We start from the raw sequence: 25,743 nt of genomic DNA, 5'->3' as shown, positions 1-25,743 counted from the left end.
AGTGAAGACAGAAAACAAAGCAAGTGTACTTTAACAAGTTGGGGTGCCATGGAAGAAAGTAAAAAGGCCTAGCATATGGACAATGGCTGGGATATACAGGTTCACACACAATGAATGTCCAGGTGGTTTAGGTATGGTGGCTTGTGACCCCCCGGTTCCAAGGAAGCATGATGCATCAATGCTGTGGAGCCAGGGAGATACATGTTCACCAAGAAAGAAAGCGTAATATAACCAAGGTGTGGGGGAAGCCTTGGATAGTGTAAAAAAGTACTTAGCATGTGGATAGGTCTGGGAGATACAACTTCACAAACTAAAACCATTCCTGGGTGGAGACATGATGGATGAAATGGTCTAACATTTGGTGGGTTGGATGCGGTAAGAAGTATCCCCAAAGATCTTTTTAACACAAGCCATAAACTCTATAACCCAACAACAACATTCCCACATGCTGGATAAACCAGAGAAATGACTCTATTATTATTTTATATTTTAATTTTCTTTTCTTTTTTCTTTTTTTCATATCTAAGTGAACATGACAGGGGGTGCGTCCACGTAAACACGCATGAGGACACACATGCACACACAATTTCTCATGTACACGCAAAAACGTACCTATGATATTCTACTTTGATACGCCACTGAGCAGAATCCACGGGAGTGGGGATTAATGGAACTGCATGCTGATCCGCACGACTGGTATAAGTCTGCAGTTGTCTGCAGAACACAGAAAGGTTCTTGACGCTTTCAGTGACTCCAATGCACACACAAAGATACACTCACATAAATACATATCAAATGACTGAAAATGCAATCCCAGAGAAATTTATTTCACAACCAGTCAGATTCATTCATCTGCATTGAATACTGGTCGAACAGAAGTTATTACTGACGTAAGTGTGTAACTGAGCTCACCTGTGGTTGTGGTGAGATCACAGTGCACACACACAGGCTCCTGCGGCTCAGCAGATAAGGCTGCAGTAAATAAGGCCAAAGCACACTAATAGCATACTGTAAGCAATGGGGACATATATAGGTGTAACATGTTTGTCTATATAGAGATGTAGAGCATTACACCATGACCTGACTCTATCTCAATTTACCAGCAGTGTTCAGACTGTCTACACCTGTGAAATATGATAATGCACACCATTAAACACATTTACAACCTGTCATAAAATCTCAGAGGCTGCTTGTCTCTCACACTTATCTCCCATTGATCATCACCATGGTAACAATATGGATACCTTTATTTATATGACAGCATGTAATAGCTATAAGATCCTAATCCTCCCATACAGTGCAGCAGTATGAAACATCTGTCAGGAAAATATGGGTGGGGGAAGGTGGATTAATCATCTTCTCCCCTCCTTCCTCTACAATGGAGGTGCCCTTGTAAGAAGCCAACAGTAGAAGCTTGTGAAGGAAGAGAGGAGTTCTCAGTTTAACTTTCTACGACAGTATGAATGAGAGGCAGTATGACAGAAAAGAGCAGAGAGCTCAGCAGGCTTCCTCTGGATAAGTAATGGTTAAAGCCATCAAATCAAAACTGTCTGTCTCAATGACATGTTCACCATATAGAATCAGATTTTTAACTGTAAAGACTTTTGACATTTGTTATTTATTTTGTGTACTTACATGATCCCAAATTTTTTCAACAATGTCCAAACCCAGAGTTATCCAAATGTTTACTCAAGGTAGCGGTGCATTTCATTTGGTCACCGGTCACTATAGCTTCCATCAGAGAATCAGAGAGTGAAGGAAGTCTTCAAATGAGACTCAACATAACATGCATAAAACTTCATTGGATGTGTCCATCAAAGTGGACTAACCTGACACACAACTACCTTATTAAGTGCCCAGGTCATTTTTCTGTCATTATGACATTCTGTTTTGCTGTTTCATAATCTGTCCAATGTGTTGTTACTGTAATCTAATTACATTGCTGTGGCGAATCAGAGCCGCTGTCTCCACTTTGAGACGTTTGTGCTTAATTACCCGACTGTTTACTGCAAGCCGAGCAGAGTAGAAAACAGGTCGGGTTTAGCTCCACTTCCAACGTTACTTTATGCTGTTTACAAGGTTCATTATTAAAAGGTAGGTCAGGTTAAAACACCCTCTGCTCCTGGTGGTCTGTGAGTAGACAGACTGGTAAACCAAACTCCATTCTAAAAAGCATGTTTTTATTGGTTGGGCCATCTTTTTTTTTTCACAGTTAAAACTGTAGTTCAAACTTTGCAATGGCTCTTTTTTGATTCGCTTCAATCTACAGGCACGATTGGCACACATAATTTACTCAGTGATAAAGTGTCCGACACAGACGTTCCACTACTGTTGGGGCCTAAAAGTGAATTTTCACCTTGCGTTACTTGCATGAGTTTGACCATGGGATCATTTGTGTTTATTTGCATTAGTCGCATGAGTGTTTGTGCACCCCAAACTGCCAGAATACTTTACTGTATGTTAGCCAAAGCTAGCAAGCAATGGCACACACCAAGTGTGTTTGTCTGTATAATTCCAGCTTTTCAATGAACATAAAGTATAGTTCCTCTGCAGAAACTGTCCCAAACAAATTCACTATTTTTGCCTGTTTTAGTAATTAAGATTTGCACCAGGTTCACCCTTTAAGGAAAGAAGTTTGGTTTAAGAAATGTATGGAGAGTTCTACACAGAAGTCCATTGATTAATCTCCCTTCATCATTAACTTGCAAGTACACTATTCATAGTTGGTGGACAGTGTTCCAGTAGTTACATGTATATACCACAGAGTGGCATAGAGCTGATAATGTTCTAATTTATGTACAGCAAATTCAAATTATTGCATAAATTGCTCACTACATTTGAAATGAAAAGACAACTTCTGGCTTGAAAAGCTCCTGTTGATACTGTCAGTGGCAGCCAAGGAGCTGCTGAAGGGATCTTCTTTAGGTAAATCTCTGACTTCTCTCCCATGAAGAATTATGGCTGCTCAGCTGAGCAAAGCAACAAATAAGCCACCTCTCCTCATGTGGCTTAAGCAGCAGAGTTCAACCTGGATGAAAATTAAAGCAAACAAAAATGTCATGCACTGAGAGAATCTTTAAAGAAGACCCAGTTTTGTTCTTCTCTGCCTCTTGAAGCAACAACATGTGTCTGGTTGTGGCAGCCAACTGTGCCCTTAGTATTGTTTTGCTTGAAAAAAAAGAAAGAAAAGAGGTATGCACTTTCTTCCTATATAAATACATCTTATATATGTGTGGGAAAAGGCACATGCATGGTTTTTGTGTGTATACATGGTTTATACATCTGGAACTAGAAACGCAGCTTACTGAATTGAAATTGTGAGAAAAAAATCTGTGACTGTCCATATACCCTCAGTCTGTCTACACCACAGGATGTGCTCCACACTCTCCTTCTTCCAGTTTTCTTTTGTCTTTCTCTTACCTTCATTTCCTGTAACAAACTCTAAATTTTCTTCTCACCAACACTCTCTCTCTCTCTCTCTCTCCCTCTCTCTCTCTTTCTGTCTCCACCTTTTCTTTATGCACCATCATCTCCCTGTCCTTCATCAGTTATGCCATTCACAGTGCGTTCTTTGCTGCTCAGGCCCTCAGGCATTGACTCTCTTGAGTGATTTATTGTCTTCCCAGGCTTCTTTGAATGCTTACAGCTCCTTCCCTTCGTGACAAGAGAGAGAAGGAAACTTCCACCATTGGTACATCACTGTGCTGTTCACTGGCCTCACATCCACAGATCACTGTACACTGTGCTGGGCTGGCTGATATATGGAGGCTTTCTGCCATGAGCTCTGGCAGCAGGAATCAGGGAGTGACAGTTGTGGGGTTTTAAAGACTGACAGTATTTCTCTACAAAAGCTAAAAGTTATTTTCTTCTGACCACAAGGCTGAAGCATTGTAGAAAACAGCTTTTAGTCAGTCAGGCAGTGTTTAAACATTCCTTTAACAACAAAACTTAAGTATTTTTTAGAATTATACGTCTTAGACATGTTTAGCTTGTCAAAGCACCAAGACTGGAAGCAGTCTCCAAAATACGTGACTATAAACAATAACTGTTAAAGCACAGTAAAATCTGCATAATAATTATAGATTTTTTTCTGTCATACACTGTAGGAAGTTTGACAAGCTCCATAAAACAATGGGTGTTATAATGTTAATAATCACATAAATTGCGCTGACCTACTTTCCAATAATGAACTTGGTCGCTATTAAAATAGAGACAGTGATTCTGGTTCACCACAGCAATGTTATTAGTTAACAATAGCGTTGCATTGGACAAAATACCAAAACAACTAAATAAAGTGTCTTAAAGACAGAAAAAGTAAGAAAAAGCAAAAGGTAGTTGTATTTGTCAGGTTAGTCCACTATGAGGCGGACTGAAGGGACACTCATCAACCCAGACTTCTTTATTCATTTTCAAATGATGCCGATCGTAGATTGATAACAACATATCATAATTGTTTGTCTGCCTTCTTTTTTATGCTTATATTGGCATAGACCACATAATTTGCATTTACAGCGGTCAAATTAAAGGGACTGTTTCATCCAAAGGGGCAGAGACACGAAGGTAGTACCCGGATAGGCTGCTCTTATCTATGGGGAAGTGCTTCTCCTTTGATTTTAATAAAGTGGATCCTCTCTGTTCATGACACTTCAGTTCCACAGTCAGTACAACGGCTTCCATAACGGGTTTTGAAAATATAGTTACATTTAGGTGCATATGAATAATGCATATTATGAAAATAGCAAGTTAAGTTTAGCTTGGCTTTTTTTTTTTTTCATTTAAAAATAAATCATGTATATGTAGTCTACATACTTCTGTTCTACTGTCATGGATAGCCTATGCTAATTATCACTTGGCTTGGTAGGTTGGGCTGGCCACCAACCCAAAGTGTCAGTATTTGATGAGTCGAGTCAAGTCAAATCAAGTTATACCCTACAGTGGATAAACTACTTTAAAGGCTGACGGGACCAGAAGATGTTGATGAAGCTTCTTAAAATGATCTTTTGTTTTTTACAGTGCAGATATACAGAGCACATGTTCAACATGTTACAGTAGTTTAAACTGCTGCACTGACTTTATTTAACAAGCCAGTTACATTTTCCACAACTTGTGTTACCAGAGGCTCTCCGACAGTATTGAAGAAAATTCAAAGTTGACACCTTGGAGGTGAGTTCTTTGTCACAGCGCAAATCCTGATGCAACTGACTGGCAATACTGTTCCTTAACTGTCACTCAGTGTTCCATTCAGTTAAAAATCATGGCTTCTTAGATGAAAGAAGGACAAGTAAAAGTAAAGAGGAAGCTATTGAAGTAGGGGAGCTCAAGGCCAGTTATAACCTGGTTACAATTTCAAAACTGTTCGTGAAACAAACGTCATACCAGTTAATACATTTAGCCTGCATGCAGTACTAATTTGTGGATTCCACTTGTTATTAAAGTTGTAGCCTGCGCTCTTACGCATCACAACAGGATGAAATAGATAGAAATTTGTAAAGACATTTTTCACTTAATCATATGTATGCTTTCTTTTTCAGAGCGAGATGAAAAAATGGATAGCAATCTGCTGTCATGAGTGGGGACATTAGCTGCCTGACCAACCTTTTTTTTTGTACCAGGCTGTAAACACTGACTCAGTTTTGGAGGAACTGCATTTTTGGGTACCTCCACGTTTGCTTGATTTTTCAGTGCCAAGTGTCAGACTTTCACATTTCATGTCTGACCTGCAAAGCCCAGAATTTAAAGGTGTTAAAACAATGCACTTTTTCCCCCAGGCTTTGTTTAAACTAGTTTTAACAATTGAAAAATCTATATTATATAAACACCTTTTAAATCTAAAAATTACAAAATGATCAAAGGGCCACAGGCACCAGATGAGAATAGAACTCGAGTATTGAATATTAAAGGTACCTAAAATAATAACCATGAAGATTTTCATGTGAACAAATATCTGTTAAGACACTATCTATCGCCGAATGAGGTAACACAATGATCTAATGTAAAATATAATGCCTATGGCCCACTGATGAAAGTGCTTGCATTTGCTGTAATACCAGTGATGTACATTGGGGGTCGATGTCGACTTTCCCAGAAAATCTTCGAGATTGCCACTAATTACTAAAAGTACAAATAAAAGTTCAATTACACATACATATATGTATAAACTGTATACTATGGGTACTGGCCAGGCTGATTATCTTCTCCTATAGTCAGCACTTTCCTATTATCAGAATTAGTGTTTTTTTATATACTGTCGATTAAATAAATTAATTTAAAATGTGCTACTTCGGCTCTGATACATCATGCAATCTGCAAAGTAATTAGTAACTAAAGTTATCAAATAAATGTAGTGAAGTAAAAAGTAGCAGCATAAACAGCATAAATGGAAATAATCACATAAATCACAAGTCAATTAAAATTGTACTTAAGTAAATGCACTTAGTCACATTCCATCTCTAAATAAACTTCAACTTCCTTTTGTTACGAGTTTCCAATATTGTTTCTAGCTGATACAAAATGCTGGTTGGTGGGAGGTTCATCTTCCAAAGGGAGTCAAGACAGAAAAGGTCAATGAAATAAAAATGAGAGGAAACAATGCATTTTTGCAAGTATTTTTGGTGTTGGAGGACCCTTTACCAAGTCACAGTTATGGATGTAAAGATATACGAAGATGCATCATCACCTTTATGTACAGATCAAGTTGAGTATGTGTTGATTTGTGTTGAGTTATCTTGACTGTGTTGCTGCTGTAAGCTGTACATGTCCTTCCAGCAGCAAATGTTTGTGGGCACATTACAGTGTTAGATGCTGCCACCATGTGGGCTTCAAATATAAAACTCACCACAACAATTTACAGCACAACCCCATACAAATGACACATGAGCCAAACTACAGTTTTCATGCACTTCTTTAATATATCAGTTTTTCATATTCACAACAAATACATTAAGCTCTTTCTCCTTATGATACAGCCTTAAATATTTTTACACTCAACTGGTTTCAGAAGTCTGCCTATCAAAATGTCTTTTAATCTTTGTCTCTTTATTTTGAACATTTTATAATTTGTTACATTTGTAGTCCCCATGCCTCCTAGCAAACTGACAGTATTTTCTTTTGTACAACTATTTACAGGTGAAAAAAAAAAAAAAAACTCCAACTTTTTTCATGATAGTTCTCAGTTGAAAGGAATTGTTGGGTTTAAGGTGCAGGCAAAGAGGAGAGGAGAGGAATGTTTAGAAGAAAAAGGAAAATGAAAGAAGAGAAAAGCTGAACATAACGTTTTGAATAAAGATGAGGGACAGCGGACGTGTGGTGAGATCAAAGATGGGTGGTGGTGGAGAGGAGAGCCTGATGGAGCTCAGTGTTTACTCCTGCAGACTGAAGGTCTGGCAGGTAGACATTGTGATAATATTCTCATAGAAAATAAAGATCTCGAAGGACAGTAAATACAGCGCTATGAGAGACGTTACTGTTGACCTCCTCAGGTCCAGTCAAGTGAACAGTGAGCAACAGCAGATCCTAGTACAGCAGACAACCACCACTGCTATCTGAATGATGATACTGATGCCTGTGGAAGAGGACATGTTCTACTTCTAGTGAGGCTGACAGTTCATTCTTGTCCTGGGAAATAGTAGTTGACAAACGATTGTATTTTCTTGTCCATGATCCAAGTACCTCAAGGACTGTAGGTGTGTGTGGGCCTAAAGGTTGACCTCGACTGTTCATTCTTCACTTTGGAAACAGCAGTTGCCAAAATTAGAAGCTCTAGAACAAGCAAGTAAGTCCACCTGGAGTTGAGATTGTTTTGTCAACTGCTCTATCCAAGGTCAAGCATTAAAAGTCATACTCAACATTTAAGCCAATATGGACAAAAGCTCCTTGGTATGCTCGGAATAATTACAGGCTTGAACATCTACACTTCCAACTGTGTGAAGATAACGTGCTGAACAAGCAGATTAGTGGGCAAGCATATATTAACTGTCCCCTGGTGGTCTAGTGGTTTAAGATTATATATCATGTAACTGCACAGCCCAGTCGCCAGGATAAAATACTGACACTTCATGTTTCTGCAAACCACAGATATGTGGGTTGCATGGAAGGCTGCCAAGCCAGGGACCACAGTTCGAGACTGTTTCAATATCTCTAAAGGGTGACTGGATATTTTTAAGGAGACCCCAGACATCTCCAGCCATGTTTGTGGCAACTAAAGTAGGTATTTTAAGCCAAAACATGATCTTTTCCTAACCCAAACCAAGTGGTTTTTGTACCTAAACCTAACCAGACCATAAGCACAGCGTTGTCACGATATAAAATTAAAAACTTAAAGAAAAGTACAGTTGCAACATAAAGAAATGTTAAGTTTCAGCATATGGTGGTTTGCAGAAATGTAAATTGCCAACATTTATTCCAGTGATTGGGTTAAACTGCAACATCCATGGCTTGTTTCTTGAGTACAAAGTTTGTTGCATTTCACTTTCCCGTTTACTCTACTTGTGTTTATTGTCCCCGTCTGTCTAGCTGTGTCATAAAGGCAACAAATAGTCAGAACTCTGACTTTATTGTCAGATTCTCTATATCGGACCTTTTTTTTTTTTACCAATATCATTGGGCCAGTATTTTGTACTAATGACGAAGCATCTTCACTATCTTCAAACTTTAGGCTTTCGTAACGCCAATAACTTCATTTCTCTAGTGACTAGTCTCCTTCACAAACCAAACAAGTTCAAATCTTTTTCAAAAAACATCACTAAAAAAGGTCAGCTCAGGTTTCCTCAGATGTTTTGTGAATCTGTGGTCACATCAGAGGGGTTACATGACTGGGCGATATGTCATATTTAATATAAGGCCTACATTGTCACCATATAACATTATAACCCTACCCTGCCAACTATGTGGGAGTCAAGTGGTAATGGACAGATGATAGCGGAATAGTAAAAAAACAAACTCTGCAGAGCCCTCTTTCCCTTCAAATCTACAGGTGAAACCACGTACTGAAGTACATACTGTTTGCTATTGGCTGGTCTCAAGTGTCAGGTGATATCAGCTGTTTCTGTGAGAGTGCACGTGAAAACCCAACAGACACCAGTTTGTGCTCAACAAGTAGTCCACAGCATTTGACACATAAGAAGGCACGTGTTGTAAGAAAACCGAGCACAATGCGACCCACCAACATGGCCGACAGGCAAACATTACTACTGAAACAATGGCTATTATTTAAGTGGCTGTAATTGATAACATTATCCTGACAAACCAATATACATTAATGAATATACTAGTAAGTTTGCTATATCAACTTTAAAAATGATGATATGTCAATGTTTTGTTGACATCTTGGTTCAGCTGCCCTGAAGCGCCTGAATGTGGTAACCATGTGGTTACTGCAGGTTTAAAGCTGTGTTAATTCTCTGTAATACAGGCTAATCTGTAGCAGTTACACTGCTGAAAAAAAACCACATGGACCTGCATGGAAATCATGCTGTCACCATGCATTTTTCAGCAGGGTAACCTGTTACATAACATAACAAAGTAAGCATCTATTAGAAGTTGTGGGTCTGGTTTCCAGCAAAGTTGAATATTCTCCCTCCTTTTTGTTTGGGTTTGGTCTCCACCAACTCCTGAGCAAAATGTCTGTCTCTTAAACTGCTAACTGCTCCATTTTTATAACTAGGTACTCACAAACTTTGTCTGTTTGGTGTTTGGCGAAGTAGTGTACAGTAGCTATTTACAATAGACACTCCTCCGACTAAGTTTGAGTAACCCCCCACCTAAAAAGTTATTCAAGTTTCTTTTTTGCATCTGTGGCGTTTGTCCAGGGTTTGACTGTAGCTCGCTAGTTTTCTCCCATAAAATCGACCTACCGAAGAAAACAATAGTTTATATTACCGAAGGCAAGATGGACAGTATGTTTTCTGAACTTTGTACTTACCTTTGAATTTTATATCGGTACAGGACATTTCAAATCACTACTGTGACTATATTAACAGGGATGTGACTAAAACTACCAAAATAAGACCCAAGTTGTAATAAACATTGCGCCACCCTCGCTAATATGCAACATGTTGCACACTGCAAGGCCATATGAAGTGCACTGTATCTACAGAATGACATCACCATAAACCACCCAATAGCAGATAGACTTTATGTACCTTGCTTTCACCAGTAGATGCCAGGCTTCTTAGAGAGTTGTAACTCTTCAAATATTAATCACACTGGAACAAGTTTTTGTCTGCAGTCTTAACCTGGGTAATGTTATGTTAACACAAAATAAATATTTGTGCATCCAGTCCAGAAACACTTTCGATCTAGTATTTTGGAGCTGTCTGAGGGTGTATTTTTTTCAGTTTTAGAGCTAGGTTAACAAATTAGCCCTGACCCAGGGCTAGAGACATTACGGGTGATCACTGAACGGCTCATAACATTTGTTATGGGAAGAATGTTAGAAGAAGAATGTTAAAAAACAAACTCACTGGATGGGTGGCCATCTTTTGGGCCATTATGAGGTGGGGAAAAAGCCAGGTGAGTGAATAGTAAAACAGAAAATTCCTTACAAACAACACTCATTCAAAGATGGAGCCGGAGTTCTTTTGCGCTCATTTACTATCGACTTGGAGGAGTAAAGCATGGTTGTCAATGTGCACCCACCTCACCGTTGTTCTCACCTTGTAGGTTGCTACAAAGATTTCTTAACAGTTTGTATACAGTAGGGTCAAGACGTCTGAGACCACTAGTCAAAATACTCCCATTTGTTTTAAATGTAATACAATTCAAAACTTTGTAAGAACCACTTGAAGACCAAGTAGTCCTGACTGTTATGGACTTTCCTCCACAGTCACCTGACCTCAACCCCATTAAACATGTATGGGGGCACTTGAAGACTGAGAAAGGCAAGCACAAGAAGCTTTATGGCACACTGTCAAATCATGTTGGGATAGCATGAGTCAGCAGGTTTGAGACACACTTGTGGAGTCCATGCTGTCATTGAAGCAAAAGGACATACAAAACACTAAGATTTTCGGAAATTCATCGACAAATTGTTAAGCTGATATTATCATTTGTAATGAAAAAATAGTATTACATAGAAGAAGAACTTTTGATCTTACTTTATGTATTCAACATGCTTTGCACAGTGACTGAAATGTCCAAATTGCAGGGAGTGGTGATCCACAGCCATAATGAGTAGTAAGGCTGTCCTGGGTCAGGGTTAACAGTTCCCCACTGCTTTAGAACTTTGTGCTAAGCTTGTTGCAGCCCTTTCTCTGTCCTGGACACACAAATATGGGACTGATTGGTAAGAAGAAAAATATGTTTTCATTTCCTCAAATAGAATTTGATAAAAAGTAGGCAACAAAATATATAATAACCTTGCTGTGAGGGGGTGCCTGGGGGTTAGTTAATGATGGAAAGGCTTACATGATTCTTAATGAATGCAAAGAACCAGCCTGTCAGTGTTTGGAGGACCCTTCAGCTGTGTGCTCTACCTCCACAACATCCATTTATCAGGCCAGCAGTCTCGTTTGCTCAGCTCATCACTGTAGGTATGGTGACATACTCGGCTGCTGGAGGCTTCGTCAAAGACAGTCCTTAGACGACAACTGAGCCTTCCCAGCAAAATATTCACAGTTTGGCCCATGCAGATGACTCATGCATTGGAAATTGAATTTTGGGTCATCAGCTCTGTATGTCATGATTTATTCTTCAATAAAAAAAGGCAAGTCGCTCATTTGCTTCCATCCATCTCTACAAAGTGCAAGTACACGAGTCACAAAGATTTAAACGACTATGCGTCAAAAGAAAGACTGATACCTTCAAATAAAGCGGTTCTGAAAATAAATCCATAAAACAAAACAAAAAATCACATAAATAAGTTAATATCTGCAGGCCTGCCTGTACAGAAAAAGGCAAACATAGACAATAAAATAAAAAAAAAACCTGTAATAACACCTACAACCCTTAACACACTGGAATGAAAAAAAGTACAGGTGCATGTGTGTAGAGAAAATAAAAAGGTGTGATTGAAAGAACATTTTCAAGACTAACAGAACTCAGAACCAGAGGATTGCCGGTCCTTTCAGCAGGTAACACTGCAGCCCGCAAGTCAGCAGCTGCAACAAGTAAGGTCCTATTATAAGCTGAGTGCAATATGAAAGCCACATGATAATAATACAAAAAAAAAAAAAAAAAAAAAAAAACAACAGGCGACATGCACTTGGATAAGCTTTGTTGCAAAGATGCTGTGTAACAACTTGGAAGCTACAAGCCACAAGTACTGTACACACTCCTTAGCTCAGCGTAAATGCTGGGCAGCAGCTTGGCTTTCACCAGGCTCTTTAAACAGGAGTAGAAACCCCAAAACCTCCAAACAAATCTGCAAGTTTCCTCCCTATGAACAACACTTATTGTCAGCAGAACATGTCAGGCTCTAGGCTTTCCTACCGGTCTTCTGTGGATAGAACCGCTTCTGCTGCTTTCACATAGACATGAACTCCTTTGAAAAAGGAGTGTCCTGGGACCAAAATCTTTCCAACACTCTAAAGCTCACTTAATTAATACATATCTCAATTGTTGGCTTGGACCAGGCCTTTTAAATGGAATATGAAACCCATCTCGTGTAGCTTCCATCAGCAAACAAGTTAGCATTTTTCCTCACAGAGAACAGCTCCTTTAGGTGGCGGAACAGTACAGGAAATCTACAGAAAGAACTGCTTCTCCTGCTTTTCCTGAAAATTTTGAAGTGGTAGAGCAAAATCTTTCAGTGGATTAAAAGCTGTTGCCATTTCATCCTGGCTATTGAATTTGTTGGGTGCAAACAAGAGGGCAAAATACAGTATTTTGCAGTATTTGGTCAGCATTAAGCCCAAAAAGACAAAAAAGCAAAGGCCTGTGCTGCAAAAGAACGAATGACAAAAAAAACGCTCAGCATTCCTAGCGATGGCTGGCTAAAATCTAAAACATGAGAAACAAATAAAAAAAAAATAGATCTGTCTTTCAAGTCATCTTCCTTCGGGATCCAATCCTGCTGTGTGACCTCCAGCTAATCTCAGGGACAGGCTAACCAGATGGGAGACCTCCCCTCCTTCCACAGGCCCCACTCTGCCATTGCTCAAAGTGAAGTTCAGCGGCCTGGCTGGTTAACCAGCCTCCCTCCTCACCCGCACAGGAAATGAAGGGACCAGTGGCGCCCAAAGCCTCGACTTCTCTTGACGTTTCACCTCCGTCTCTCCTTCATTTAGCCTTCATCTTTTCCCTCCAGCAGGCAAGTCGACCTGTGAGTTTGCGGTCTCTTCCTCAAACTCTTTTGGTATGGATATCTTCGTATGTTGTTTTTTAAATTCCTTTTGTGTCATTCAAGTTTATTTTTTAACTTTTTAATTTTCTATATTTCCCTAATTCAGTTTTGTCTGTCACTGTGGTTGTTTGCCTGCTGGATAGCTTTTTGTTGGAAGGACTCCAATGAGGCTGCCTTCTTCAGGTTGACAGACGAAGAAAAAAGCACATTCTTTGAGACTATTTGTTTTTTCTGTAATGAATGAATCCACCGCATGGACACGAGACTTTTGAGAAGTGACGAGTGATGGACTGGTGGGATCAGCAGCACTTACTTAAATGCCGAAAACTCCCCTGAAAAATAATAAAGATATGGATAAAATTAGTTACGTCAATAGCAATAAGCAGTCTTGCAGCAGCCGTAGTGGTCAATTATCAGGTTGAGCTGTTATTTTTCTTTATGGTTGAACTCAACCAATTCAAAAACCAGTGGTGAGAGGACTTTTTGTTTCAAACCTTTCATCAACCCAACAAACTATTTAAGCAGAAATGTCTTTACATCTCCTCCCTATGGAATGGCATTAGAGACAACATTTTGTTTTGTTTTGTTTGAACAAGCTAAAAACAAAACACAGAAAAATTTACACCAACAGTGGCTATTTCAGACACATCTTACATACACACAGCAGCATTAGCATTCATCTGGAGTCGTGTGTGTAACATGATCAGTCCAACACTGACTCTTCTTTCAGGGTGCAGCTTTAATGGCTCAGCTTAGATTTTTTGAGTTACTCATCCACAGTCAGTGTATTACAGCTCAGTAGATGGCAGTTGGCATGAGTTCTGTTCAGAAAAGCAGCAGGAGAACCAGTGCAGAAAGCTATCAATGTACTGCTATAGGGGAGTCAGCAGGAAATTGTAATTTAGCCACCTGAACAAAAGGTCCACCTAAAAAATTCAAAATCGGTTTAAGTGTTGACTATATTTACAATATTTTTTAGCACTTTGGCCGTCCCTCAAACAGCCAGAGGTAGGGGACTAGAGTCGCATGACTCGATGACGGTAACATGGTATTCAAGGTCATGAGGCTAGGGCCAATATTAGATATTATCGAATACTGCAACATTTGCCCTCACAAGCGATACTTTTCACATAATCGAATACTGTCTAGCTTTGTGATTTTACCTGGCTGGCCCTCTTGAATTGAGGGAAAAGGGAACCAATGACAGACTAGCTGCACTTAATATATTATACTATTACACTTACTATATATCTAATTCAAAAGTTCCTATTTCATTATATTCATCATTTTGTTATTTAAAAGGGTTGTATGTGTTGCTGCAGAGGGAGAAGTAAAGAAGTAAACAGCATATCAACCTGTCAGTCACTTATTTATTCATATTTTTCATACTATTAATCAACATAAAATCCAAACAGAATGACATTGTTTGGGCGTGACAATATTGTGATATGAAATTTGGGATATCGCTCAATCCTGCAGGTCACTAGTCAGTCACTACTAGTGACACGACATGACCACCATAGTATCAACAACTTCATCCATCACTACAAAACCCACTAAGAAAGGTTTGTGAATGCTAATGCTGAATGCCAAGTTACTGGCTGCTCAGACGTTAGCTAGAAAGCTAACGTTAAGTAAAAGATATTCAAGACTTGGCTTCAATACAAATGTGCATTATATTGAGAGGACACATCATTAACGTAAAAGATAATCTAGGGACTGGTTTACGGGCCATATAACCAGTTAAACTGCGTGGCCACATTACTGGCTAACACAGCTACATAACCATGATTAAATGGTTACGGGTGTAACATTAGTCTTCTCATGATATTCCTGTGTGCCCCCTGCTCTGCTGTGGCACCTTTATAAACCTTTAATTTGAATTATGTGACCAGCTTGTTGCACTGTAGAAAATAGTCGTTGAGTGTATGGCGAAGACAGTTTCTGTGGTTTGGGTGTAATATATATCCGTGTGTTGTTTGTTTATAAGAGAAGAAATCAGTAATAGTATGTCATCATGATGAATCTTGTTTCTGTGTGTAAGTCTTGTGATGCACTCCATTTTTGTTCATTGTAGAAAGGTTATGTTCAACTTTATTGTCACAGCACAGAGTATAAGTACTGAGGCAACAAAGTGCACTTTAGCATCCAACCAGAAGTGCAAAAAAAGCAGCCAAATACTGAGCAATGTACATACGCATAGACACAGACAGGCCTATATAACAACAAGAGGTATGTATGAACACACTAAGATAAATACAGTAGTAATTGTATGAACGGAGTGAAATGAATACACTAACATATACTGTATACAGCATGTGCAATAGCTACAGTAGGCAATAGTGATGTGTATATATGAATGAGCTACGATGGGAGGGCTTTTTTTTTTAACATCACTAAAACATGTTTTGCTGCTGACTCAGTACATTGCTAGCTTGAAGACAGTACTGTGCAGCTTCTCCAAACAGAGGGCGTGCCGAACACCATTTACTGTATATAATACACTGACTATAGATAATTACCTCGGACAATCCTGCTTCAAAAAGTCTGAACTATCCCTTTAATAACCTTTGTGATCAATATCTCTGCATCAGATTCATTTTTAATGTTTTTTAACAACAGTTTATTTATCAGGAGAACATATAGACCTCTTTGGCCTGTTTATCCTTTAAGCTTCTTGTTATATTTATTTTGGTTTATGAGGACCTAAATGATTGAGAAGCTACAAAACAAGGTCTCAGAAACTTTCTTTGGAGTTGTGCTGAGAATAATCATCATTTTTAATCACTAAAACTTCAGAATATATCGTTTGTCCTTTTGTTTTTAATTACCATCAATATGGAAAAGCGGGTATATAGGCATTTAGACAACCATGGGATGCTAATACTCAAGTTGAACACAGGAATACAACAATTTATGTTTATTAAACAGAAAAATTAGAAACCTCCTTAAATGTGATGCAGTTTTTTACAAAAAACCCTGGAACCAATACTTACAATACTACGTGTGGCAAATGTTTGTGTGTATGAGTTTACGTTTCTACCTTTCATACAAAGACATATTTGTGTAATGAGGCAACTACTGTTGAGATTGATTTTTGTGTATGTGTGAATGAGCTCACCATAGCCTCCGGCCTGGATAGGGGTTTTGGGTGAGGCGCAGGCGTACAAGCTGAAATCCTCTGTCTGAAAGCCGGCTCGGTTTAACGAAGGCTCTGAGGCGCTGCGGTGGATTTTGGGTAATGAGCGGGCCAACAGCTCGATGGACGCTAAGATCTAACAAAATACACAGTACAGCCACAGGATCACCAGTCAAACTCAGTATGGTTACCAGTCACAAATTAACACAACAAAACCAAACCATTAACAATGCTGTGTGCTCTGTTTGGAGCATGTAACTGGTGAGTCATTGCTGCCTTCAGCAGCTTGGAAACCTCTGAGGCCATCTGGTGGAAAAAGCCAATCTATTTTCTATTGATTAAAACCTGTAAGGTAATGACCAAGTGAAAATGCTATGTAAAATTCACAGAAAGCAGATCAAAAGAAGATAAATCCAACTTGGTGAATCCAAATCCTTCAAAGATCACACCTGTCTTTACATTCTGTGGTAGCAAATACAGAGTCTTCAATCATCACTGACTGAGTATAATACCAGCGTTTCTACTATCCTGAAAATCTTCACATAAAAGAGTATCCACATAATAATAATGATCAGTCACTAATACAGGCCACACAGGGTTAGCTACATCATTAAAACTTAACACTTCCTGTTGATGTTTCACAGAAAAAGTCAGGGACAGGGAAGGATTATTCCCTCTGAATGCTTAACATCTGTGGAATAACTGTTATGTGTCATGGACAGCAGCTCAACACCAAATGAAAGAATGGAGAAATGAAAATAAACAGTATTTGGGTTATAAAGAGAGTAAGAGCAGATGCTTGGTGTATGACTGTGTTGTACTGTTGGAACAAGTCAACAAATCACATGCATATATTGCCTCCCAATGAAATATAAATAGCATTAGCATTGATTTGTCTCACCTGAGGGAAGAGTGGTCGCTCCTCTCTCTTCTTCTTCAGACAGTCAGCCATCAGTCTCTTCATGGCCTTCGGACAGTTGCTGCGCACTTTGCTGAGGTCAGGGGACAGGTAACCTCGACCCACCATGAATATGATCTATGGGAAGAGATGTGTCATTGTAATATGTGGCTGCAGGGATAAACACACTGTTAACATATTGTAGTATTCAGAACATTTTCAGCACAATTGATACACAGATAGTTGCTTTGTTTCTCGCTCTCTATTTCCTCTGAAAGCGACTGAACACACACATAATCAGGGTTTCTGTCAGTTTATTGCAAAACCAGCAGTCCGCTGAGCCTAAGTACCATGGGATTTTTAAAGCATGCATTGTTATGGATCACACAGGTTTTCTTGCAAGACCCACCCTAATCTGCCTTTGATTGGCTTGAGTTTATCGTTTTCAGATGACGACAGCCTCGGTGGCTTCGTGGTCCTGGTACTCAGTGCTAAATTCAGCCAAGAATCTTTTCGACAGGAGAAGGCAAGAAAAGTGGTGTAGTTCAACTCTTGAAGAGACCGAATAAATCTGTCGTCCCTTCCAGTAGTTGTCCCTTCCTTCCTCTGGACAACCAGAACATGGTATTCAAGGGTTATGCATATAATCTAAAGCTCTCTCTCTCATACCGTTGGTTTTGTGTCTCACTATGGGATATACTGATTCTGGGATTGCTTTAAAGCCCATTACAGGAACCAGCCCTGTTGGTACACTTGAGAATATGCAGTTCTTTACAGATAAAACAAAACATGAAAACAAAAGAAAAGGAAAAGAGGTATTTTAGATAAATTAAACGACAATAATACTGGAGGAGTTGGAAGCAGATCAGCTCATGCTGTTTGCTAGATAAAGACATGCTGATAGTCCATCAGTAGCCTATAGCTCTGCAGTGCCCCTGTGGTCTCCCTTCACCTGATCTTATGTATTTAGCCTGGCAGAGATATTTACTTTCACTATTTGCTCTTGTTTAGCTCGTGTAGCCTGTTTAATAATTTTAAGTTCGCCACATACATTGCATCAAACACCAATTTTATTCAGTGTTGAAATGGCTGAAAAGGAAAACTGACTAAATGAAACACCCATGCTGTAGATTAACAAGTGCTTATAAATCAACAAGACTATCTTTACTCAAACGTTTTCTTAAGACACTCTCAGAAAGGAAATTAATTAACCAATTTCCTTTTTTTACATTAATACATATAACTTAAGTTATTGGATGTTTGATCTTTTATGACAATGCATGATGGATCCACTCAAATACAAATTCAAAGAGAGAACTTACTGGGTGGGTGGGGGACCTATTTCTTTATCTGGGAAACCCCAAAGTTGCTGTTGCATGCAGCTGTTCTTGTGGCCACACATGCAAAGAGAACGGTGTGACCTACAGGGCCAGGGTTCCTATTTTTCTTCTCACTGGGGTTATTTCGGTTTACACAGCACACTGCATAGTTAACCATGTGTGAAGGGGGGTTGCTACATGTCTAGCCACAGACCTATAGTGCTGGATTCTGACTGCTATGAATAAATAACACACTGTATTCAAGTTTATGAAACTATGAAATAAGGTGTCAATAGCTGCATTTACACGGACCCTAATAATACACTAATAATCAGAATAATAGTGCAGTCAGAATACAAATGCCTCATGTAACTACCTCAATCTGAAGAGACCAATCCAATCTGGCCCAATCTGAATTCATTTTCAATCAGATCCAGACGAGTGGTGGTAACTTTTGTTCAATTCTGTTCTGTTCAATTGGGGAAATATTAACCGTTTAAACCCTTAATCTGATTCTCACTGTGGGTTTGGGGTTCATGGGTTGATGTTGCTTCCAGCAGGGACAGAACTGGTCTGGGGCCGATACAACTTTGTTTGTTTTCCCATCTTTTAAGATCTCGAACAAAAAACAAAAATACAAGCAAACAAGTTTTTCACACAAGTGTTTGAAGAGATGAATGAAGCTGGAAGTCACCGAACTGGAAACACAAATATTCTCCCCCAAGACAAAATTTGGGCCCATCTCGAAAATTGTATTAACACTTGATGCTTCACGGTGGACAGAACCACTTTGCACATGCTAAAAAAAGTTTTATTCTGATGAAATGCTTTGGGGCATGTAAACGAGGGATATACAGATTTATTGGCCTGGCAGTACAGATATTCAGCATTTTTCCACCTTTTTTGTGTCCGACTGCTGATAAAATATATTTTAAAATGACTGTTTCTGATGCTGCATCCTTTTTTTCTGACTGTGGTCACAATACTATCTGATTAGTTATGTGTCATAGGTAATATCCTTTCAACACTGATATTCTGAATCTGCAAAGTAACTAGCAACTCAAGTTATCAAATAAATGTAGTGGAAAGAAAGTATACAGAAGCAGAAAATAATAATACTGATAATAGTAAAGTATCTATAATTTGAATTTAAGTACACTACTCGAGTAAATTGTACTTTCCATCACCATTCATTCTAGATGTTTTTTTTTACTGCAAATGTAGTTAAGTTCCAAATATCTGTTATCCTTGGTTACTTATAATCAGATATCGGCCCTGAAAAAAACAATATGATGATGTGAACACATCTGATCGTATCACTTTATTTAGCGGCCATGTAAATAGTTAAATTGGAATCTCTAATCAGAATAATTTCAATCAGACTGAAAAATATTGTTCATGTAACTACAGCTAGTGAGACGTATTGAGCCTCTTACCTGGTCTCTGTTGTTGATGTTGGAATAGGGCAGTGCTCCTGACATGAGCTCGTACAGCACAATGCCGAAGGCGTAGACATCTGACTGGAAGCTGTAGGGATTCTTGTCCTGCAGCCGGATCACCTCTGGTGCCTGAAAGAGAACAGCTTCCACTGTCAGACAACTACACACTTGTAACTCACCCCTATTTCACATTTATTTGTAAATAATGAATATTTGTTCAGGAAACAGGAAATGCAAAACTGGTAAAATGAAAACTTATTTAGGTATCACTGGCAGGAGATGAACACTGACCATCCATAGTATAGAACCAGACAGCTGTTCGAACTGGTGAGAGCCGCTCCAGCGGGACTTGACTGTAGCCAGACCAAAATCACCAATCTTCACTGTCAGATCCTCGTGGAGGAAAATATCTGGAAGGAATGCGGTCAAGGAAACACTTCTCCTGCTTCGAAGCCAGGGGTCTCATCTCAAATTACCTGGGAGCCACTGCTGGTAGTGTCATCTCATAGGAGGCCCCTTCAGCATTCAAGTATTACAAGAAAGTGCAATATTTCTGAAAATAAAATGTTTATTTCATCATTAAGATAACACAAAAATGCAGACAGCAGTTTGTATACATTTTTATATGATTAGTTTTAAACAGTTAGTGCAAATGTTTTTCCTACTCTTAAATAACTTATTGAAAACTTGCACTGAACTAACAAATTAAATACATGTACTTGTACTTTATTTCTCTCCAGACACCTGGCAGCTGCTCATGTTTTTGTATTATTTAACAAAAGAAAACACAAACAAAAATAAACATCTGTATGCACATTAGTTTTTAACAATGCAAATCTTTTGTCCTTATAAATAACTTATTTAAATCTTGCACTAGGCTTGCCGTGGTAGTCGGTGTTCCCGGTGTTACACAGTGGTCGGGTTTGCACAGTTTACATTACATGCCCTCCACCCCCACCGTCGCTTCGCTTTTAGAAAAATTAGTATGCTTCGATTACAAACTGCCGGCGGCATCTACTCCTGCAACAGCGGGCCCAGCAGCAGAGCTGCATTTTACTTTTAGTGTGGAGATAGAGAGCTGGCTGACAAGACGATTGTGGAGGATTTGCTGTCAAAGTGAAAAGCAATAGCGCCGTTTTGGCAATATGTCGGATTTAAACCCGGTGATCATAGAGAACCTGATAATGTCAATGAGGGAAAAGTAGTTGTTAGGAGTTGAAGTTGGAGGTGTGCAGCCTGTTGCCTGCAGCTCTTCATCAAACAGCTCCTTCTGAATAATTAAAAATAAATAATAATAAAACTACCAGACATATTTAAAATAGATCCACTTTCTATAAATGCTGAAAATGACTGCTGTCTTGCTCTCTAAATGCATTTTTGATAAGTGACGGCATTGCTAACTGAAAACATTGCATTTCCTATAACAAGTCTACTTCAAAATAAAAGTCAACTTGCGTTTTAAAAAAAAATAAATCTGTGTTTTATTTCAATTGCATATGAAGGTGTAGTTTAAATTAGTGTGAAACAACTAAAAAACGATAATTAAATAAAAAAAATATTTTGCGGGCTGGATTATATTATACTTTTGACCTCATCAGGTTGAGTGTTTCAGAAGGATACTGTTGCTCTTCAGATCTCTGTGGATGATTGATTTGGCGTGTAGGTAACTGCGGAGGAAAGGTGTAAAGTTATTCAACCAGCAACACATACGGTGAAGTCTGACTGCTTTTGTATTTGTGGGACTCACTCCATGCCCTGAGCAGTCTGACGGGCGATGTCGATAAGCTTGATCATCTCAAACTTGGTCTCGATGATGTGCAGGTGGTGGTACAGACTGGAGCCTTCACACCACTGGGTCACGATGGCCAGCTGAGGCTTGGTGGTGTAGCCCATGAACAGCAGGATGTTCACATGACGCGTTTTCCTGGTGCAAACACACAACGGTAGATAAAACTACAGGACTGCAGCAGTTTTGTTTAACTTTGTTAAAAGAGGATACTTCATTAAAATTATCATTTGTAGTGCATTTTAAAAAGGTGCAAAGTAAATATTTTGCCTTAATTAAAGAGTAGGTGGCAGTTGTACCTGAGGACTCCCACTTCATTTTTGAAGGCCTGAAGCTGTTGTGGTGTAGGAGCAGTGACGTTCAACATCTTCACTGCCACATCACCTGAGAGAAGACATAGCAGTCAAATAAATATGTGGAAAGAGGCTCTGTGGAAGCTGTGCATTGTGCTGAAAGCTGCTCTTTAGTTTATGTTAGGTTAGGCTAGGCTACTGTTACTTTCTGTTAGCAGATCGTAGAGAGGGACTGAGACGATGCACTCGAGAACACGAATCCCATCCTTTGGACTGATGCAGAAAATCTGATTTCTTTGTAAGTCGCTCAGAAAAGAAATCAGTCCTGCTGCATTAAACAACTAAAACAAATGGTCTGAAGGCGCATGTAGGCAACCAAGAGAGACTGGGAAGGTCTCATTTTTTAAATAATGTTACAATCCACTTACATATGGCCAATAAAAAAGTGATTAATACATGTAAATTGCTACAAATTGGTACATACAGTAGAGCCCCTTTAAGTTAATGTTAAGTAATTTTTCTACACAGTGTGCTGCACAGGGCTTTGTTACTGAATGTGAGGGGCTACTGAGCTGTTTCAAATGTAAAAATGCCTCTTAAGTTCACTTTGCATTGCTTTTTCTGGACATTTTCCAATTTCTTAAACCTTAAATGAAAAACAAACACCACAAAAACAACTTGAAATGTTTAAAAGGCTTTTTAAGGCTCCACAGGAACCACATCATGTTTCACCAATGAGAAAGCTGCATACGCTGAATACTGTTAGAGGTGGGTTCTGTGGGGCAGGCTGGAGTTGGAGTTGGACTGAATTTTGACTACAGGCACAGATAACAGACTGTCAACAAACTCTACTGGTGCAAATAAAACCAGCCCACCTTTTACATCATTTTAAAATAAAGTCAAATTTGACATATTACTGTATTGTCATATTAAAGTAATATAGCCAAGTCTAACCTGGCTTTGTAGATTTAAATAAAGAACAATTATTATTATTATTTATATGATTGATGAGTTGATGCCTAGAGGGTGTGAAAGAATACTGCATTGGTCTTACCATGCCACTTTCCCTTGAAGACAGTTCCAAAGGATCCAGAACCTATCCTCTGACCCAGAGTGATCTGACCCTCAGGGATTTCCCAGTCATCACTGGAGTCCCTTCTCCCCAGGGTTTTCTGTTACACAGGACACTCAGTCAGCACAAGCACACAGACAATGACCTTCAGAAAAATGCTATCATACGTCACAACCTCTCACCATTTTATTGCGGTCCTCAGATGAGGACGACGACTTGCGCTCCCTCTGTTGGCATGGCGACTTCTGTGGAACCTTGACATTCGTCAGAGAGCCAGGTAAAGAGGCAGGAGGTGTGGCTGACAGCCCTGTGGTAGAGCCTGGAGGGGGATCGGGAATGAAAAGAAGGGAAACAATAGAGGAGAGGTGAGGAGGATAGGAAACAGTGGTTTAAAAAAAAAAAGAGAAATTGAGAGAAAGCAGAAGAGTAAAGGAAGAGGACGTTTGGGCGAGGACAGGGATTGAGTCATCTGTATCAGTTGTGTGTGTGTTTGGTCACATGCAGAGGAGAAGTGAGGGCGCTTGGTTAGATGGCAATTAATGGTTTAATAATCTAGACTTCCAAAGTCCACTGTTAGTGACTACTTATAGGATTTTATATTGCTGATCAAATAGGAACCTGACAGTTTACAATAAGACCAATAAGCCTGGCTTGGCACAATCAGCAATTTTAAAGTTATTTAAATGTAGTACGTCAATTTATATTACAATTGACAATTTACCTAGCGCACCTGGCTCTTCAAGAGAATGGGAGATGACACTCGGATTGATCTAAAAAACACACTCATGACTAATTAAGAGTCTAAATACAACCCTTTTCCACTGTGCGCCTTACCTTGCACCCAGATTACCTGCCGTTTAACTAGGGAACGGGAGTTGGGCACACTCTAAACGCACGTGCGCCACAGATCGTTTAAATAGGGCTGTTAATGTTTTTAAGCCAACACTGGCTCACTACCTTCCGTGAATAAAGTCAGCTAATCCCTTTAATGACCTAGGAACCAGCTAAAACTAGCCATCTAGCTTCAGCATTATAATTTTATCAATAGTAATTATGTTTTCTAAAACTGTTGGCGTACTGTAATGTAACAGTTTTGTTCATATAGTTTATAGAAAAAGAGAGAAAGAACTGGTGTTCTGTATACGTCTTAAGCTTTGGGCCTGGATCGGCTGCGTTTGCCAGAGGAATGTCTGCAGGTTGATGAGTAAGCTGCAAGCAGCGATACTGCAGGCCGAGCAGTCAGCTCATTCACATCATGCCTGTTTGGAACGCACAAGCTGACATTAATTTAGTGGGTTGACTTAAAAGCTCTGAATCAGAACTTGTACAGTTCAGAATTGTAAATTAGTCAGTTAGTTAGTTTAGTGTTAGTTAGTCAGTCACTCCATGACGTGGTGGTCAGCCACAGGAGTACATTCAGCACTAGACTGATCCCACCAAGATGCACCACAGAGCGCCACAGGAAATCATTCCTGCCTGTGGCCATCAAACTGTTCAACTCCTCGCTCTGAGTGTCAGACACAGTTTTCAACTTTATTATTATTATTATTATTATTATTATTATTATTATTATTATTTCTGCATATTCTGAACTTTGAATGGGAGCAGCTGTAACGTAAACAATCTCCGCTCGGGGATAATAAAGTATTTCTGATTCTGATTTGTTAATCTGTGAAGCTAACATTAGCTCAAGCAGCTCAAGTGCAGAGTCATTAACCGCATTCTTTGGTAGTCGTCAGTCAGATATTTAGTTTTGTCAAAAGTAACTTCATTACATTAGTTTGGTTTTATAAAACAATAAACTTAAACATACTGTGATTCTTTTCCACACACACACACACACACACACACACACACACACACACACACACACACACACGTAAAAGAAAAATCACCACCTGGATTTAACTAAGCAAACAGGTAAGAGCCTTCCACTGGATAATTACTGCAGTGATTAAAACGTATCAACTTGATGCCAACAAGTTTTTTAATGCTAACTGATACAGTGAGTAGCTTCTCATTTCTTAAACAACCACGTCGGAAGACATATCCTGTGGTCCTGGAAAAGATGTTACTCTGTTTCAGAAGGGTCAAACTATTGGCCTGCATCAAGTAAGGAAAACAACTAAGGAGATTGTTAAAACTACTAAAATTGGGTTAGGAACTGTCCAATGCATTATTAAAACCTGGAAGGAGGATAGTGGTGAACCATCATCTTCGAGGAAGAAATGCAGTTGGAAAAAAATCTTGTTTATTTAATTGTCGTGATCGGAGATCACTTAAACATTTGGTGAAATCAAATGGTAAAAATGTAATAGTGAAAGTAAGAACATTTCCACATGCATAATGTGAAGAGAACTCAGGGACTGGGACTAAACTGCTGTGTAGCCCAAAGAAAACCACTTATCAGTGAGGCTAATCTGAAAATAAGGCTTCAATTTACTAGAGAGCATAAACAATTGGAGTCTGGAGCAATGGAAAAAGGTCATGTGGTCTGATGAGTCCAGATTTACCCTGT

General features: G+C 39.1%; 1 protein-coding gene across 2 annotated transcripts in view; it reads right to left on the bottom strand.

The window, feature by feature from the left end:
* Positions 1-6,883: 6,883 nt before the first annotated feature.
* The window catches only part of braf (B-Raf proto-oncogene, serine/threonine kinase), a 36,392-nt gene continuing 17,532 nt past the window's right edge, over positions 6,884-25,743 (bottom strand). For both annotated transcript variants that reach the window (XM_073480465.1, XM_073480466.1), the window contains 10 exons: positions 23,408-23,544; positions 23,208-23,325; positions 22,160-22,244; positions 21,822-21,998; positions 21,695-21,741; positions 20,366-20,484; positions 20,072-20,203; positions 17,320-17,454; positions 16,401-16,554; positions 6,884-13,611 (listed from right to left, as the gene is read on the bottom strand). In XM_073480465.1, the coding sequence (XP_073336566.1) occupies positions 13,589-13,611; positions 16,401-16,554; positions 17,320-17,454; positions 20,072-20,203; positions 20,366-20,484; positions 21,695-21,741; positions 21,822-21,998; positions 22,160-22,244; positions 23,208-23,325; positions 23,408-23,544 (1,127 nt within the window). In that variant the 3' untranslated portion in view covers positions 6,884-13,588. The remainder of the gene's footprint in view (positions 13,612-16,400; positions 16,555-17,319; positions 17,455-20,071; positions 20,204-20,365; positions 20,485-21,694; positions 21,742-21,821; positions 21,999-22,159; positions 22,245-23,207; positions 23,326-23,407; positions 23,545-25,743) is intronic.

The sequence above is a fragment of the Pagrus major genome, chromosome 14, assembly GCF_040436345.1.
Source record: "Pagrus major chromosome 14, Pma_NU_1.0".
NCBI lineage: Eukaryota > Metazoa > Chordata > Actinopteri > Spariformes > Sparidae > Pagrus > Pagrus major.
This window is presented reverse-complemented; position numbering and strand designations above follow the sequence as displayed.